The following is a 16,590-nucleotide window of genomic DNA, read 5'->3' on the forward strand; positions in this document are numbered from 1 at the left end:
CCAAAACCCCACCAGGAAGATCCTAGGCTCTCCTCATACTAGAAAACTATCAAATCACCCTAAATACTCAGAAATTGACCTGAAGACTAGCAGACGAAGTCCACAACTAAAGGTAGAGAAGAGCCACATCAAAGGTAGGAAGTGCGGATATAAGGTTTGGGAGAGACATGAATCCAGGCCACTATGGTGGGGAAGGAGCTGTGGTCACGGAGAAGGACAAGAGATAGAGTAACATGTGGGAACAGACTAACCCAAACATATTACAAGTTCACATGGTCTGAAAAAAAATATTCGAGATAAAAGCTAGTTTAAGGTTGATGGCTTAATTAAAACAGACCTGTCTTTACAATTACATGGGGAGAGCATGGGGAAAACGAATCCCCACAGCAATTGGCCTGGACAGTGAGAGGGGCTGAATTTCATGAATTCTCACAACCAGGCTTAAAGCCTGGAGTTCTAAAGGTCAGCAGGCTTGGCTCCGACAGAGCCCCAAGGCACTTGGCCTGCTCTTAGACCCAAGGCAGGGTAAACAGCCTGAGGACATACAGTGATTTGAAGAGTGCCTGGGGCACACAGTGCTGAGGTTAGTTGCTCCTCTGAGACTCGTCCCAGAGAGGCAGCTAACAGAGACCCCTCTGGGGGTACAAAGGAACTGGCAGGAGGCTTTCCCTCCCCTGTCCCTCAGCATAAACACAGAACCATGTCCAAGAACCAGCCCAGCAGACACTGGCCACCTAACCTGCTGACAAGGCTGGAACTGCCCCTCCTGGTCATGCTTGCCTCAGACCCAGCAAGGCGGGCCCCCAGAAGACCACCCCAAACCCGGGCCCACAGCAACTATCTTCTGACCTGGAAGTTTGGCAGGGCCTTGGTTCCAGCAGCAGTGGCTCATTTCACAAGCAGACCGCAGCACTAGTTAAAGCACACCACATTCAGGCCAGACTAAACACTGCCCACAACAGGCAAAGAAAGGCTCTGCAGAGGTCTGAAGGATAAAGCAGTCAGAACACAGCAGCGAAGCACGAGCAGCACGCATTGGAGAAACTCTCTGAAGCAGCAGGCCCTGGGTAACAGGGGACACTACGCTGTAGGGCACTGCACGACCTCTTCTTCAGAAGGCCAATACCCTCAAGATCAAGAGACGTAGCGGACTTTCCTAATACAGAGAAACAGGCACAGAGACTTAGACAAAATGAAAAGACAGAGACATCTGTCCCAAATGACAGGACAAGGCCATGGACAGAGATCTAAGTGAAACATATGTAAGTAATATGCCTGACAAAGAGTTTAAAGCCATGATCATAAAAATACTCTCTAGACTTTAAGATACAGTAATGGAAAGTAACCATGCTGAACAACAACAAAAATTATGCAAAACGAGAACAGACTTAGGGAACTCAGTGACTCCATTAAACATAAATGCATTTGCATTATAGGATTCCCACAAGAAGAAGAAAGAAAAAAGGGGTAGAAAGTTTATTTATATATATTTATTTATTATTATTATTTTTATTATTTATATTTATTTATATATATATTATATATATATTATATATATTATATATATTATATATATATTATTATTATTTATTATTATTATTTATTATTATTTATATTTATTTATATAAAGTAAAGACTATAACAAGAGACAAAGAAGAACACTAAGTAATAATAATAATGACAATCCAACAAGATCTAACAACTGTAAATATTTATGCACCCAACATGGAGGCACCCAAATATATAAAACAGTTAATAACAAACATAAAAGAACTAATTGATAATAATACAATAATAGTAGGTGATTTTAATACCCACTTATATGAATAAATCATCTAAACAGAAAACCAAACAAGGAAACAATGGCTTTCAATGACACACTGGAACAGATGGATTTAGGAGACATATCCAGAACATTCCATCCTAAAACAGCAAAATACATTCTTTTCAAGTACACATGGAACATTCTCCAGATCACATATTAAGCCACAAGATAAGCCTCAACAAATTCAAAAAGGCTGAAGTCATACCGTACATCTTTTCTGACCACAAGGCTATGATACTAGAAGTTAACCACAAGAAAAAATCTGGAAAGATCACAAATTCGTGGGGGTTAAATAACATGGTACTAAACAGTGAATGGGTCAATCAGGAAATAAAAGAGGAAATTTTAAAAGTACACAAAAACAAGTTAAAATGAAAACATAACGGTTTAAAACCTTTGGGATAGGGCTCCTGAAGTGGCTCATTTAGGTAAGTGGCCGACTTCAGCTCAGGTCATGATCTGGCAGTTCGTAAGTTTGAGCCCCACATCAGGCTCTACATTGACCGCTCAGAGCCTGGAGCTTGCTTCAGAATCTGTGTCTCCTTCTCTCTCTCTGCCCCTCCCCCAAACGTGCACGTGTGCAAGCTCTCTCAAAAATAAACCTTAAAAGAAAACGTAAAAAAATAAATAAAACTTTTGGGATGCAGCAAAGCAGTTCTAAGAAGGAAGGTTTTTTGTTTTTTTTTTTTAAGTTTATTTTTAAGACAGAGAGTGAGTGAGCAAGCTCAGGGGAGGGGCAGAGAGAAAGCAAGAAAGAGAATTCCAAGCAGGCTCTGTGCTGACAGCACAGAGCCCCCATGCAGGGCTCAATCTCACAAACCATGAGATCACAACCTGAGCTGAAATCAAGAGTCAGATGCTTAACCAACTGAGCCACCCAGGAACCCTAAGAAGAAAGTTTATTGCAGTACAGGCCTACCTCAAGAAGCAAGAAAAATCTCAAGTAAACAACCTACCCTTACATCTAAAGGAGCTAGAAAAAGAACAAATGAAGCCTAAAGCCAGCAGGAAGAATGAAAATAATAAATATTACAGCAGACATAAATGATATAGAAACCATATACATATATATATATGTATTGTGTGTGTACATGCATATATATACATATATATGTATATATATAAAATAAATCAATGAAACTAGGAGCTGGTTATTTGAAACAATTAATAAAACTGATAAACCTCTAGCTAGACTTATCAAAAAAAGAAAGGAACCAAATAAATCAAATCACAAATGAGAGAGAAAAAATAACAACCAACATGACAGAAATATAAACAATTGTAAGAGGATATTATTAAAAACTATATGCCAACAAATTGGACAACCTAGGAAAAAATGAATACCTAGAAACTTGTAAGTTACCAAAACTGAAACAGGAAGAAATAGAACACCGGAACAGACTAATACAAGAAACTGAATCAGTAATAAAAAAATCTCCCAATAAACAAAAGTCCAGGACCAGACGGCTTTACAGGTGAACTCTACCAAACATTTAAAGAAGAGTTAATACATATTCTTCTCAAACTGTTCCAAAAAAAAAAAAAAGAAGGGAAGGAAAATTCCAAATTCATTCTATGAGGCCAGCATTACCATGATACCAAAACCAGATAAAGACACCACACACACAAAAAAGAAAAAAGAGAGAGAGACACACAATGAACTATAGGCCAACATCTCTAATGAACACAGATGCAAAAATCCTCAACAAAAATACTAGCAAACTGAATCCAACAATACATTAAAAAAAAATCATTCACCAGGATCAAGTAAGATTCATTCTTGGTTTGCAAGGGTAGTTCAATATTCACAAATCAATCAACATGATACATCACATCAATAAGAGAAAGGATGAGAACCATACAATCATTTCAACAGATGCATAAAAAGCATTTGACAAAGTACAACATCTATTTATGATAAAAACTCTCAACAAAGTAGGTGTAGAGGGAACACACCTCAACATAATAAAGGTCATATATGAAAAGCCCACAGCTACAACCATCATTAATTAGGAAAAACTGAGAACTTTTCCCCCTAAGATCAGGAACAAGATAAGGATATCCATCCCACTCGTTTTATTCAACTAAAATGTACTTCCAGTACGTTTTAGTACTGGAAGTTCTAGCCATAGCAATTAGACAACAAAAAGAAAAAAAGCATCCAAAGCGATAAGGAAGAAGTAAAATGTTCACTATTCGCAGATGACATGTTACTCTATACACAAAACCCTAAAAGACTCCATCAAAACATTGCTGGAACTAATACATGAATTCTGTAAAGTCTGAGGATACAAAATCAATCTATAGAAATCTACTGCATTTCTATACAACAACAATGAAGCAGCAGAAAGAAAAATTAAGAAAACAATCCCATATACAATTGCAGCAAAAGTAATATCATACCTAGGAATAAACTTAACTAAAGTGAAAGACCCGTATTCTAAAAACTATAAAGAAATTTGGAAATGACACAAAGAAACGAAAAGACATTCCGTGCTCATGGACTGGAAGAAAAAATATTGTTATAATATCAATACTACCCAAAGTAATCTACACATTCAATCTACACATTCAATGCAATCCCTATCAAAATACGAAGAACATTTTTCACAAAACTAGAACTAACAATCCTGAAATTTGTATGGAACCACAAAAAACCCCTAATAGCCAAAACAATCTTGAAAAAGAAAAGTAAAGCTGGAGGCGTCACCACAACTCCAGACTTCAAATTACGTTACAAAGTTATAGTAATCAAAACAGTAGGATACTGGTACAAAAACAGACACAGAGATCAGTGGAACAGAATAGAAAATCCAGAAATGGGCCCACAATTATATGGTCGACTAATCTTTGACAAAGCTGGAAAGACCATCCAATGGAAAAAAGAGTCTCTTCAACAAATGGCGTTGGGAGAACTGGACAGCAACATGCAGAAGAATGAAACTAGGCCACTTTCTTACACCAGACACAAAAATAAATTCAAAATGGATCAAGGACCTAAATGTGAGACCAGAAACCATAAAAATCCTAGATGAGAGCACAGGCAGTAACTTCTCTGATGCTCGCTGTAGCAGTTTTTTTCTAGACCGGTTCCCCAAGGCAAGGGAAACAAAAGCAAAAATAAACTATCGGCACTACATCAAAATAAAAAGCTTCTGCACAGCAAAGGAATCAATCAACAAAACTAAAAGGCAATCTATGGAATGAGAGAAGATATTTGCAAATGACATATCTGAAAAAGGGTTAGTATACAAAATACATAAAGAACTTATAAAACTCAACAGCAAAAACAAATAATCCAATTAAAAAATTAAAAAATAGGCAAAAGACATGAACAGACATTTTTTTTCCAAAGAAGACATACAGATGGCCAACGGACAATGAAAAGATGCTCAGTGTCACTGATCATCAGAGAAATGGAAATCAAAACTACAATGAGATATCACCTCACACCTGTTAGAAAGGCTAGTCAACAATGCAAGAAACAAAGGTGTTGGCAAAGATGTGGAGAGAAAGGAACGCTCTTGCACAGTTGGTGGGAATGCAAACTGGTGCAGCCACTGTGGAAGACAATAGGGAGGTTCCTCAAAAAGTTAAACACAGAATTATTCTACGATCCAGTAATTAAACTATTTACCCAAAGAATACAAAAACACTAACTCAGAGGGATACATGCACCCTGATGTTTACGGAATTATTTATAATAGTGAAGATACGGAAGCAGCCCAAGTGTCCATCAATTGATGAATAAAGAATAAAAAAGAATGAAAATCTTTTCAGCCATAAAAAAGAATGAAATCTTGCCATTTGCAACAACATGGGTGGAGCTAGAGGATATAATGCTAAGTGAAGTCAGTCAGAGAAAGACCAATACCATATGATTGCACTCCCTTTGGGAGAGAGAGAGAAAAACCAAGAAGCCGACTCTTAACTACAGAGAACAAACTGATGGTTATCAGAGGGGTGGGGGGTGAAGGATGGGTGAAGTAGGTGATGGGGGCTAAGGAGTGCACTGGTCATGAGGAGTACCTGGTGATCCATGAACTGCTCAATCACCATACTGTACATGAAAAACCACTGTAATGCTGTATGTCAACTAACTGGAATTAAAATAAAAACTTTTACAAGATCTAGATCATTTCCAAATAAGACAAAATACTAAAACATTACTAAACATAAGTTTCTCTAATTTTGGCCTCTTATTGCAGAGAAACTAAAAGATATGTGGATGTTAATATTGCATTGGAAAATTTTAAAAGGCATACGCTTTTTAAATTTTGAAATGTATTCAATTCTAATCAATGTATGTAATTAAAGCTACTAAAAATAATCAAAATAAAAAATAAATAAAAATAATAAGGAAAACATCTCTGTATGGCAGGAAAGTAGGGTGTGTTTTCAGGAGAAAAAGGTATGAGAAAGGGAGATCATGTAGCTGGGGCACAGGCGTGCACAAGCGCATGCGTGGCTCTGGGGGTCCCAAACAGACCAGGTTCGGCCACTGGCCACTGAGGGAATCCAAAGGCAGAGAGACGAGGGGTGGTGGCACGAGGAATTTATTTCAGTGATGCCAAGGGCAGGAAGACAGGGGACTAGCCTCTGAGAGACCATCGCCGAAGTGCTGAAAATACTCTCGGGTTTATATAAAGAAAATGTGGGCAAAGTGGGTGAGTACGTGCAGGTGGGCAGAGGGAGTCAAACTGGCCACTATCTTGGAGTCAATCATGGGCGGGGTCTTGCTGGTTCCGGAGGGTCCTTACTGCTTGAGGGGGCAGTTTCAGTTCCCTTCATGGGACACTTTGCCCGCTGGGTCGTCAGCCTGAGCCAAGAGACAAGCTAGAGAGAAGAACCCAGCTAGAATTTGAGGTCAAAATGGAGTCAGCAGAAGTTCTCTTTCAATACAGTTTTTGTTAAGGGGAAAGGAAGTCGTTTTGTCCTAAAACGAGGCTGGTTGTTTAAAGAGAAAAGAAAAAACATAGGACAAAATTGGAACGTAGGGGGAAAAAAGTTGTAGGTTTGCAGAAAAAAGAATCTTTAAACAGGAATTTTCATGTGTGGTCAAGCTGGTTAAGATGAAAATAAATGTATTTTTAAAAATGAGTTTTGGGGCGCCTAGGTGGCTCAGTCGGTTGAGCGTCCGACTTCAGCTCAGGTCACGATCTCACGGTCCGTGAGTTCGAGCCCCGCATCGGGCTCTGGGCTGATGGCTCAGAGCCTGGAGCCTGCTTCCGATTCTGTGTCTCCCTCTCTCTCTGCCCCTCCCCCATTCATGCTCTGTCTCTCTCTGTCTCAAAAATAAATAAACATTTAAAAAAATAAAATAATAAAATAAATAAATAAATAAAAAATGAGTTTTGGGGGTGCCTCTGTGGCTCAACTGGGGTATGTGTTCGACTCTTGATTTCCACTTAGGTCATGATCTCAAGGTTTGTGAGATCAAGGCCAGTGTGGAGCATGAATCCTGCTTGAGATTGTCTCTCCCCTGCTCTCTCTCAAAATAAATAAATAAACATTTAAAAAAGGAGTTATAAGCTGGCACTAAATAAGAATCTGGTTTTCTTTCTGTTAAAAGGACAAAGTTTTCTTGGGCTTTTGATCTGATTTAGGTAAGACTAAAAACTTCTTTTAAGTTTGGGTTTCATAATCATCTGTGATCTTATTTAGGGAAGTGCTTGAAAACCTTTTTAAAAAATATTTTTGTCTAACTTCCTAAATTAAGTCCTTTTCACTTAGAATATTTCAAAGCACTTGTTAAATGAATTAGGTTTATTTGATATGTATATTACATGGAAAGCATTGTCAAAAAAGTAACACTAAGCCTTTTTATCATATTTGTAAGACTGTGGCACATGTGAATAAAGGCTATTCCCCTCACTGCCAGACTTTTGCCATCCTAATGTCCTTGTAACTTGGCAACCTCTGATATTTAAACAACCTTTTATTTCAGGATAAACAATCTCCCTGCGCACCTAACTTTTCACAAACAAAATTAGAATCTCATTGTCAACTCCCCTAAATTGACACTGCTGAGTTAAAGAGCGCTACCAGAAGGTATTCATGATTTATAATTCACTCCTTTTGACAGGTCCCTGTTTCCCTGATTAGGGATAGATGCATGAGGCTATGATAAAGAACAATGGACACACGTGGAAGTACGACTGTTAGGGCAAGACCCTGGTGGGGGGGGCCTCAAAAGGCAGGTTAGGCAGCTAGGGTCCCCTCTGAGCCTACTGGTGACCCCTGAGTGCTTGGGGGAGGTGGGGGGCGGTGTCACAATACAATGGTAGGAAATCAAAATACAGGGATGCAGGGGTGGGAGACAAGAGGCCGGCCAGCTAGGGCACCATTTATAAAAGCTAATGATGAGGGTGAACGTGTTCCTGAACTGTGCTAGTGGCAGCCAGAATGGAAAGAGATAGTGGGAGGAAGGGGGAAAGGGTCAGAGGAATCAAAAATGCTGGGGCTCCTGCTGGGATAGAAATGTTGGTCTCAGGAGCAGAAAGTTTTATGTCGATATTAAAGCCAATGGAAAACAATGTGTTCAAGAATACTTAGCATTGCACTGGGAAACTCAGAAGTACAATATTAGTAACCAAATTCAGCCAGATTCTCTACAGCAGACTACTCAGGAATGTTGCAAAAGAATACCAACAAGGATGAGCCTTAACTAGTCCTCTGATACATTCACACCAGAAAACCCCTGTCAAAGGAATTTAGTAACAGGATTCTACTACAGACTGACAACTGGATGCATTACATTTTTACCTCAAGTCCATCTCAGCGAGAATGCTGAATTTCCAACACGCTGTTTATTAGAAGAACTGTCCTGTTTCCTATTTGACGCCATGAGTACAGTTATGCAAATGTGGACAAAGGGGTGGAGGTCTGGAATTAACAATTTTGCCTTAGCTTACCTTTCATTTTCTTTTAATTGAGGGGAAGTTCACGAAACACAAAAATCAACCATTCTGAAGTGAATAATTCGGTAGCGTTCAGTATTCACAAGGCTGCGTAACCACCATTTCTGTTTATTCCCCAAACCCCGTCATTTTCAAAAAGGAACAATAATACCGTTCTTAGTGTATCTGATAACTTTACCAACATGAGGATAGCATACATAACTATTAAAAAAAAATCTGTGGTCACACTAAGCCTTTAACCAGCCATATACTACACACACACACGCACACACACACAGTGTTGTCTCCATCGTAATTCATTTTCTGCATTTAATATGTTGTGAAACTACAGGAGTTTTATTCTAAAAATAGTCTCCCTGTAGTTTCACAACATATTAAATGCAGAAAATGAATTACCCTTATTCTTCTTCTAATACCTTTGACACAGATCTTATACACAGATGCCTCATTCTCCTTTAGGTACCAGAAAAGTTCTGAACTTCTTTAAAAAAACAAAGGCAAAAAGAGACTTCAATGTGCCATACCTGATTGGGATGGCTGGCCGCTTCCTTCCCAAATCAGCTTCAAAGAGGAAACCTTCCACGGCAATAAATAAAAACTGTGCAAATGTCACAATGTTCCCACATCCTGGATGCTTCCTGTGTAGTAAATAACAAAAAGGTAAATAAGGTAGGAAAAGCTGAGATAAAGGGCACCAACACTTGTGATACTGATAGTTCAGAATAACAGGGAGGCCTGATTTCTGTTACCCACTGTGCTTTGTCTCCGGTTTCATAGCCTGTGGATCACACACAACCATCAACCGAGCTCAGAGAGAAGAGTGTCAAGGTTTCTTATTTCACTCTTCCCTGGTTGTAGCAGGCCACGAGTAAGAAGCACTCTGATGCATTCATTCTTAGAACCACGATACAACTTTCCTGGTAAGCTGGAGGAAGTGCTCGTATGTGGGATCCTCAGTGAAGCACAAGGACTTTAGGCAGGATCCCAGTCAGCTTGAGCAGCAAAGTCCAGCACAGAAATACACCGAGGTCTCCGGGAACGTTCACGTAGCCTCCTGACCAGGAACCACGGAGACTACCATTAATGGAAGACATGCACCCGCTTTGGTGACAGGGCCACCACCTTAGATAAGGTCCCCAAGGGACAACTGGTTCTTGGGGCGGAGAGATTCATACTCTTTTTCTAAGTCTCAAGCACAGATATGCATACAGCACATGAACCGGTATCTAATGCATCTGCGGAGGGGTGATCAGGAAGAAAATGTCTACAGACAGAGGATCTCTGGCCGGAGTAAGGAGAGATAAGGAGCAAAACAAAGAAAAGACTGAAGAACACTCCTATCGTCTACCGTTCCCTACAACTCTTAACACACATCTATCAGGTACTCGACAGATGGTGAAACTGAATCGAACCTCTCAGGGATCCATGCCAGGGTTGAGCGATCTTCCACAGTGACTGATAGGAACATATTTTTAAGACAGAAAAAAAAAAAAAAATCCTTCTGACCTCCCTCTTGAAACACTCTGCGAAAACTGGTCACTTAAAAGGCCTGTGGTTTTGAGTCTGTCTTCTATTAGGTTCTGCTCAGTCACTGGAAGAAGTACAAAGCGAACCGTTGTCTTTGTTTCCGTGAAGCTTCCAGATTTCTCATATGACCAGTATTTTTCAGGCTTCATATTCTGTGTTCTCATCTTGACCAAGGACATTTATTTACCAGAGGCTAGTGAGTAGAGGGATTCTTATATTGCAAATGTACTATCACATTGAAAATAATGCTATTTAGGGGCGCCTGGGTGGCTCAGTCGGTTGAGCGTCCGACTTCAGCTCGGGTCATGATCTCACAGTCTGTGAGTTCGAGCCCCTCGTCGGGCTCTGTGCTGACAGCTCAGAGCCCGGAGCCTGTTTCAGATTCTGTGTCTCCCTCTCTCTCTGACCCTCCCGCATTCATGCTCTGTCTCTCTCTGTCTCAAAAATAAGTAAATGTTAAAAAAAAAAAAAAAAAAAATTAAAAAAAAATAATGCTATTTATTAAAAACAACCCCAATTCTCTCTTGGTGGCGTTAAGATTAAACTGCAGTGCCAACTAGACAAGCTCTTAAATATGCCCATCAGGCGTAAAAGGGACAACTCAGCATGAGCCTCTCCCGTGCAGAGCTCTGCTTACCGTCTGGAACAGAACCACTGTTCCTCTTCGGTCTCTACCGCCTGTGGAGGTGTCCCTGAAAACGACTGCTTTATGTTCAACCATCTCTTTTAGCATTTACGTTCAAGGGACAGGGATAAACGTGGCACAAAACCATAAATAATCACGTAAGACATCTACCTCCCTTGAAGAGCTAATTAGAACCATCAGCCGACATAGGGGTGACAGGAGAAGGTACTTCAGCTCTAGATAGTTCCTGGCACGGTTCTTGTTCAACGCAGGCTAGGCTGCTCTTTAAAACCCCATGTGCCTGAGAAGCCTCACCGCTTCCCTCCCCTCCCCCAGGTCCGCTCAGACTGCTGTGGGGTAGGGCCCTGGAACCCGGACTTTTCAAAGCTTTCCACGTGATTCTAGTGGGCAGCCAGAGCTGAGAACCACTAGTGTAGGTCTAGGGAGAGGGCGGAAGATGTGGGGGGAGGTGTGTGTGTGTGTGTGCGTGTGTGTGTGTACCCACCCATGTAAGATGTGCGGGTAATTCTCATATGCTCTCACAGAGTTGAGAACCACTGTAGTCTACGGTGGTTAAAAGAACACAATGGCTGGGGCGCCGGGTGGCTCAGTTGGTTAAGTATCGGACTTCGGCTCAGGTCATGATCTCACAGTTTGTGAGTTCAGGCCCCGCATCGGGCTCTGTGCTGACAGCTCAGAGCCTGCAGCCTGCTTTGGATTCTGTGCCTCCCTCTCTCTCTCTGCCCCTCCCCTGCTCAGGCTCTGTCTCTGTCTGAGATAAATTAAAAAAAAAAAAAAAAAAAAGGAAAAAAAAAAAAAGCACACAATGACATGTAGGATCCAGGTCTCTACCACTTACTGTGTGAGAGTACAAGTTTATTCCCCTAAGTTTTGTTTCCTTATTTTTAAAATGGGAACAGTATTAGTTCCTATCTCACCTCACTAGTTTATCGTAGACAAGCCAGTCCCTGAAAAGTACTTAATAGCGTGCCACAGAGGCAAAAAGGCCCTAGGATCTCACACACTGAAGGCTTTCAATCACAGTATAGTTAACTCTTCTAAAAAGGCATTTATCTTGACCAGTTTTTCTCACTTATAAAAATGCAAGTGTTACAGTTTTCACTTTGTAGCGAGGATCCAATGAGCGAATATATATCAAGCGCCAAACACAAGACTTAGCCCAAAAGGGGCTCATCAAGCTTCCTCCCTTCCTCCTGTTTTCTTTTTACCAACAGATTAGGTCATTTCCATTAAAGAACAATTACGGAGGGGTGCCTGGGTGGCTCCGTTGGTTAAGCCCTCGACTTCAGCTCAGGTCACCATCTTGTGGTTCGTGGGTCTGAGCCCTGCCTCGGGCTCTCTGCCGTCAGCACAAAGCCCCCTTCTGATGCAGTCTCCCCCTCTGCCCTTCCCCCTTTCCCACTCTCTCTCAAAATAAATAAATAAACATTAAAAAACAAAAGGACAATTATGGAGAACCTCTTATGTGTCAAATTCGGTGCTAGGGGGCTCCCAATGTGAAGACCTGATCCCTGAGCCCTTAAGGATGTGACAATGTACTGAGGGAGCCAAACATGGAATCTGAAAACAGTAAGCCACACAGGGAAGGTCAGAGGACCGCCCGGGTCCAATTCGTCTTCACGCCCCTACTCTCTGGGCACAGCATCTGACCTTCACTCAAGGAGCTGAAGGGGAGGGTGCCTCCCTTTAAGCAAATAGGACCTAAAATAGTAGTACTGTATGAAAGATAAAAAGAAACCATTTATTTCAAAAAATGATTCACAAGTGTATTCCTCACAGGACCTTTGAAACGGCATAATGATTTTTAATTTTATCTTTATTTTACAGAGGTAGTTATTATTACGCCCATTTCATTGCTAAGGGCACTGAGGGCCACGTGGCACTGACTCAGGTAAGTCTCCCAGAGCCACATGGCACATAAATGATGCGTGCAGACTCCCTTATATTATTGTTTACAATTCAGTGGTTTCTCGTCTATTTAAAACTGTGCAGCCATTACCATTTTAGGGCATTTCCAAAAGAAATCCCATACCCTCCCCCTATCCCTTGACAACCCTATTCTACTTCGTCTCTATCTCCATAGGATTTTTAAATCTCCCTAATGTACTCACATAATTAATTTTTTAAAAAAAATCAACAGCGTTTTCGGGAACACACCGCTGCCAGTGGAACTATTTGTTTTAACTTGAATAATTCATTTTTTTTTTCATTTTAAAACTTCAGCATTAAAAACTTGGCTCCTTCTCCCTAAATCACTTGTTCTCTTGGACTTTATTCCTTAGAAATTATAATCACCAACTGCAAACAGTTTCTCTTACTTTGAATTCTCTTTGGCAAGAATTCAAATTTTGACTTCAAAGATGAGCAACTCCGAAGGGAAAGAAATCTACGCCTTTCGTATTTCTTATTCTAGATTTAGGAAACTTTCTTACTTGAGTCAACGTTACGCACTTGATTGTCAAATCAAATGGAAAAAAGAAAATGTTTCAGATTGTTCTCCCGACGTAAGGCACGCACTACCTTGCCTGGCTAGTTAGCTGATAGGGGCGCATCCTGTTTCCAAGCTCTTTCAGGAGGGAGATGAAGGCATCCATTCATTAATTACTTCACATCTGTTCTGTACACTGCATGGAGCTTTTTATTTTAGTATAGGTCCCAATTATAGATACAAAAATCAGAAAGAAAAACCTAAATTTATTTTCCAATTTGGGGAAGATGGATAAAGACGCTTGCTTCTTCCTACAGGTCACTCTAGCTTTTCATGTGTATTTAGTGTTCTAGTTGCCTCTTTATTAGGGCACATAATGGTTCCAAGGAAGCCATAAGAGAAGCAGAGTTCCTGCTCTATAAAAATTTATGAGCTTTCCACCGTGATGTCCCAAGATAAAGTCAAAAGTGATGAGGAGGCCAAATCTACAAAGAACCATAAAGGCCATCTGGTTCAACCAGCTCTCATTTTATTGATCTTTGGCATGGTAAGTCGTGAGTTGCCCAAGCAAATCAGGAAAAAGCTGCTACTCAGCCTGATGTATGCCACCCACTACATAACAAATGTACCCCTCACAGCTTTATGAAAACCCACTGCTGTACTGCAAAGAGCCAGATTTATAAAAAAGGTTAAAGGAGGAGGATTTGTTTATAAATTATTCAGACTGTTCTACATAGAAGCTCCTACAATTCACAGAAGCATTAGATTTATCCACGGCTCTTCATGAGCAGCTCATAAAGCAAGGTTTACCTGTACTGAAAGTTTAGAAGGGGAAGGTCAATGTGCTTCAGGCGCTTTGCACGTGCATCTCATTCAATCCTTCAAAACCCTGTGGGTCTGGCAGAGCGACCACCAGCCTTTTGAAGTTCAAAGAGCAGACTCAGGAGGTGAAGTAACTTAGCCAAGAGCTCACACTTAGTCAAGAGGACCTTCAGTTGCTACGTACTCTGAAGTCACACAGCCTTTGGTAGGATTTAACTTAATGACATATTCACCACAACTATTACACTATTATTCTCTGACTTTCATTTCCATGGCTGGCCTGATTTTATCACCTTAACATTTTTAAGTCAATATCCGAAGTGATCTTACTTTGAAGTTTGTAAGACTAACAACCAGCTACATTTTTTCTTTCCATTTTTAAACCTCTCTCCACCTACTCCCCAAAGAAGTGACAGATCTTTATCAACACTTTCTGCATAAAATTTCAAGCTCTTTAACAGCAAAAATTAACCCACACCGTAAGTAAACTGATTGCTTCAGAATGACGTTATCAATGGGATCATGAAAATAAAATACATTTCCAGTAGCCTCCACGTGAGAAACTGACCAAAATTCTGTGGGACGCTCAAGTTCAAAAATTACAGAGGGGCTGCAGACGATACTAGACTAGTATCCTAGTCTAGGATCCTGTTTAGGTATCCTGGATTCTAGTTCTGGTTCTGCCACTTAAATTTACAGTAAAAGACCATCTACCTTCTTGGGACCTGTCTCACTTTCAGTAAAAGAGATTATAATTTCTGACCTATTTGGTACACAAGATTGTTCGGATGATCTGTAGAGATGTCCAGATTCAGAAATATGGCCACAGATATTATTTTATTTTACAGGCAGAAAAGGGAGACCCCAGAACCAAGACTTGAGATTTTTTAATGCTGAGCCTTTTCTAGTCTACCTGTTATCTTTTCTGTAACAACAGTTTCCATCCACTGAACTTTACGCACTACTCAGTATCGAGTGCCACCTCAATAAAGCCAACCTGGTTTCCTTTTGGGAACATGTCATAATCATTCTTAAAGTTACGCTTCCAAATGCATGCTTCTCAATTTAAAGACTGTAACATCTTAGAGCTGGAATTCCTCCCTCCGGTCAAGGGGACGGGCTCTCTGAATAAAAATCCACTCTACTACATCGCTGGGAGGTATGCTGGGTCGAGTGCTCCCAACCATCTCTAAAGCCAATAAAACAAACGTTTTGGGGAGCCACATTAAAGAAACTTTCTTTGCAGCGAGTACAAAATCAGACTGTTTTAGAAGTCAAAAAGCTTTGCCCAAGTCAAACGCGTGGCATTAACGGAATCGAGAAGAGGTGGAAGAAACCTGGGTTCTGCCACGAGCTTCCTGCCGACTTTGGACCCGTCACGAGAAAAACTGCAGGCTTCGGTCCCCAGTGCGTGAGGACGGCACCCGGGGCGCTCCCCTCCGAGGGATGCTGTGAAGCTGGTGGACGGGATAGCGGGCAGCGCGCGGGACCACGGGACAGCCGACTCCGCTGGCCGTGCTACCCGGGCCCCCGCGCGCCGCCAGCGGGGGTGCGGCCCGCGAAGGTCACTTACCGGGCCAGGAGCTCTAGGAAGATCACGTTACTGCAGCAGCCTGCGAACACCAGGCCCACCGCGAACGCCGGGCGCATGACCGTGCCGGGGAAGGAGAGCGAGCGCGCACAAGCAGGCGCCCGCTTATACCGCCACCCTAAGAAGCCCGGCTGCTCCGTTCGCCGCGGCACAGAACATCCCCACGGCCCTGCAGCGCTGCTCTCCCCCGGAGCCGCCACCGACGCTGCCGGCCGAGGAGCTGTAGTTCGCAGTCGGCTCCGGCCCCATTCATCCGAGGGGGTGTCCCGGTCCCGGCCAGACTACACATCCCAGGATGCCGCGCGCCCTTACGCCTGGCTGACGTTCCCGCCTCAAGGTTCTTCCGCCAGAGAAGAGAGCGGGAGGAGAAGCCCGTCATGCCTAGCGCGGTAGGAGGACGCGGGGCTTGCTGGGAAGTGAAGTTCCAATGCTGTCAACGTGGTTTCTCGCCAGGCCTCCCAGGCTCAGGAAAGGATTCGACCATCGCTGTAACAACAAACTCAAAGCTGATGGCACTAGAACTACAGACCTGTGATTAATTGATTGTCAGAGGCGTTACCACCTGAAACAATTCTCCTGAATTGAGTGAAAGTAGAAATCCCTGTGAACTTACTTGTCTACGAATAGAAACTTGGCTGAGCCCCTAATCATCTCCGCTATCCCAGGCAACTTCTTTGAGCCTGAGTCTCATCCTAGCTAAAAATGGGAACGGTAATGCCTATCTTACCTGGTTGTTGTAAGGTGCCACAATCACATCACCTGTGGATCTTGTTTAAATGCAGACTATGATTCCCTAGAACTGTGGTGTTTCCTGAGATTCTGCGTTTCTAG

At 41.8% G+C, this 16,590-nt stretch overlaps 1 protein-coding gene across 2 annotated transcripts in view; it reads right to left on the reverse strand.

Moving 5' to 3' along the window:
* SLC35B4 (solute carrier family 35 member B4) overlaps positions 1-16,097 on the reverse strand; it is a 35,437-nt gene extending 19,340 nt beyond the window's left edge. Inside the window, exons 1-2 of one of the 2 annotated variants that reach the window (XM_060633184.3) lie at positions 15,742-16,097; positions 9,270-9,383 (exon numbers count right to left, since the gene is read on the reverse strand). In XM_060633184.3, the coding sequence (XP_060489167.1) occupies positions 9,270-9,383; positions 15,742-15,818 (191 nt within the window). In that variant the 5' untranslated portion in view covers positions 15,819-16,097. The remainder of the gene's footprint in view (positions 1-9,269; positions 9,384-15,741) is intronic. The other variant, XM_060633183.3, reaches the window with a different exon arrangement.
* Positions 16,098-16,590: the final 493 nt, after the last annotated feature.

This window comes from Panthera onca, chromosome A2, assembly GCF_046562875.1.
Source record: "Panthera onca isolate mPanOnc1 chromosome A2, mPanOnc1 haplotype 2, whole genome shotgun sequence".
NCBI classification, from domain to species: domain Eukaryota; kingdom Metazoa; phylum Chordata; class Mammalia; order Carnivora; family Felidae; genus Panthera; species Panthera onca.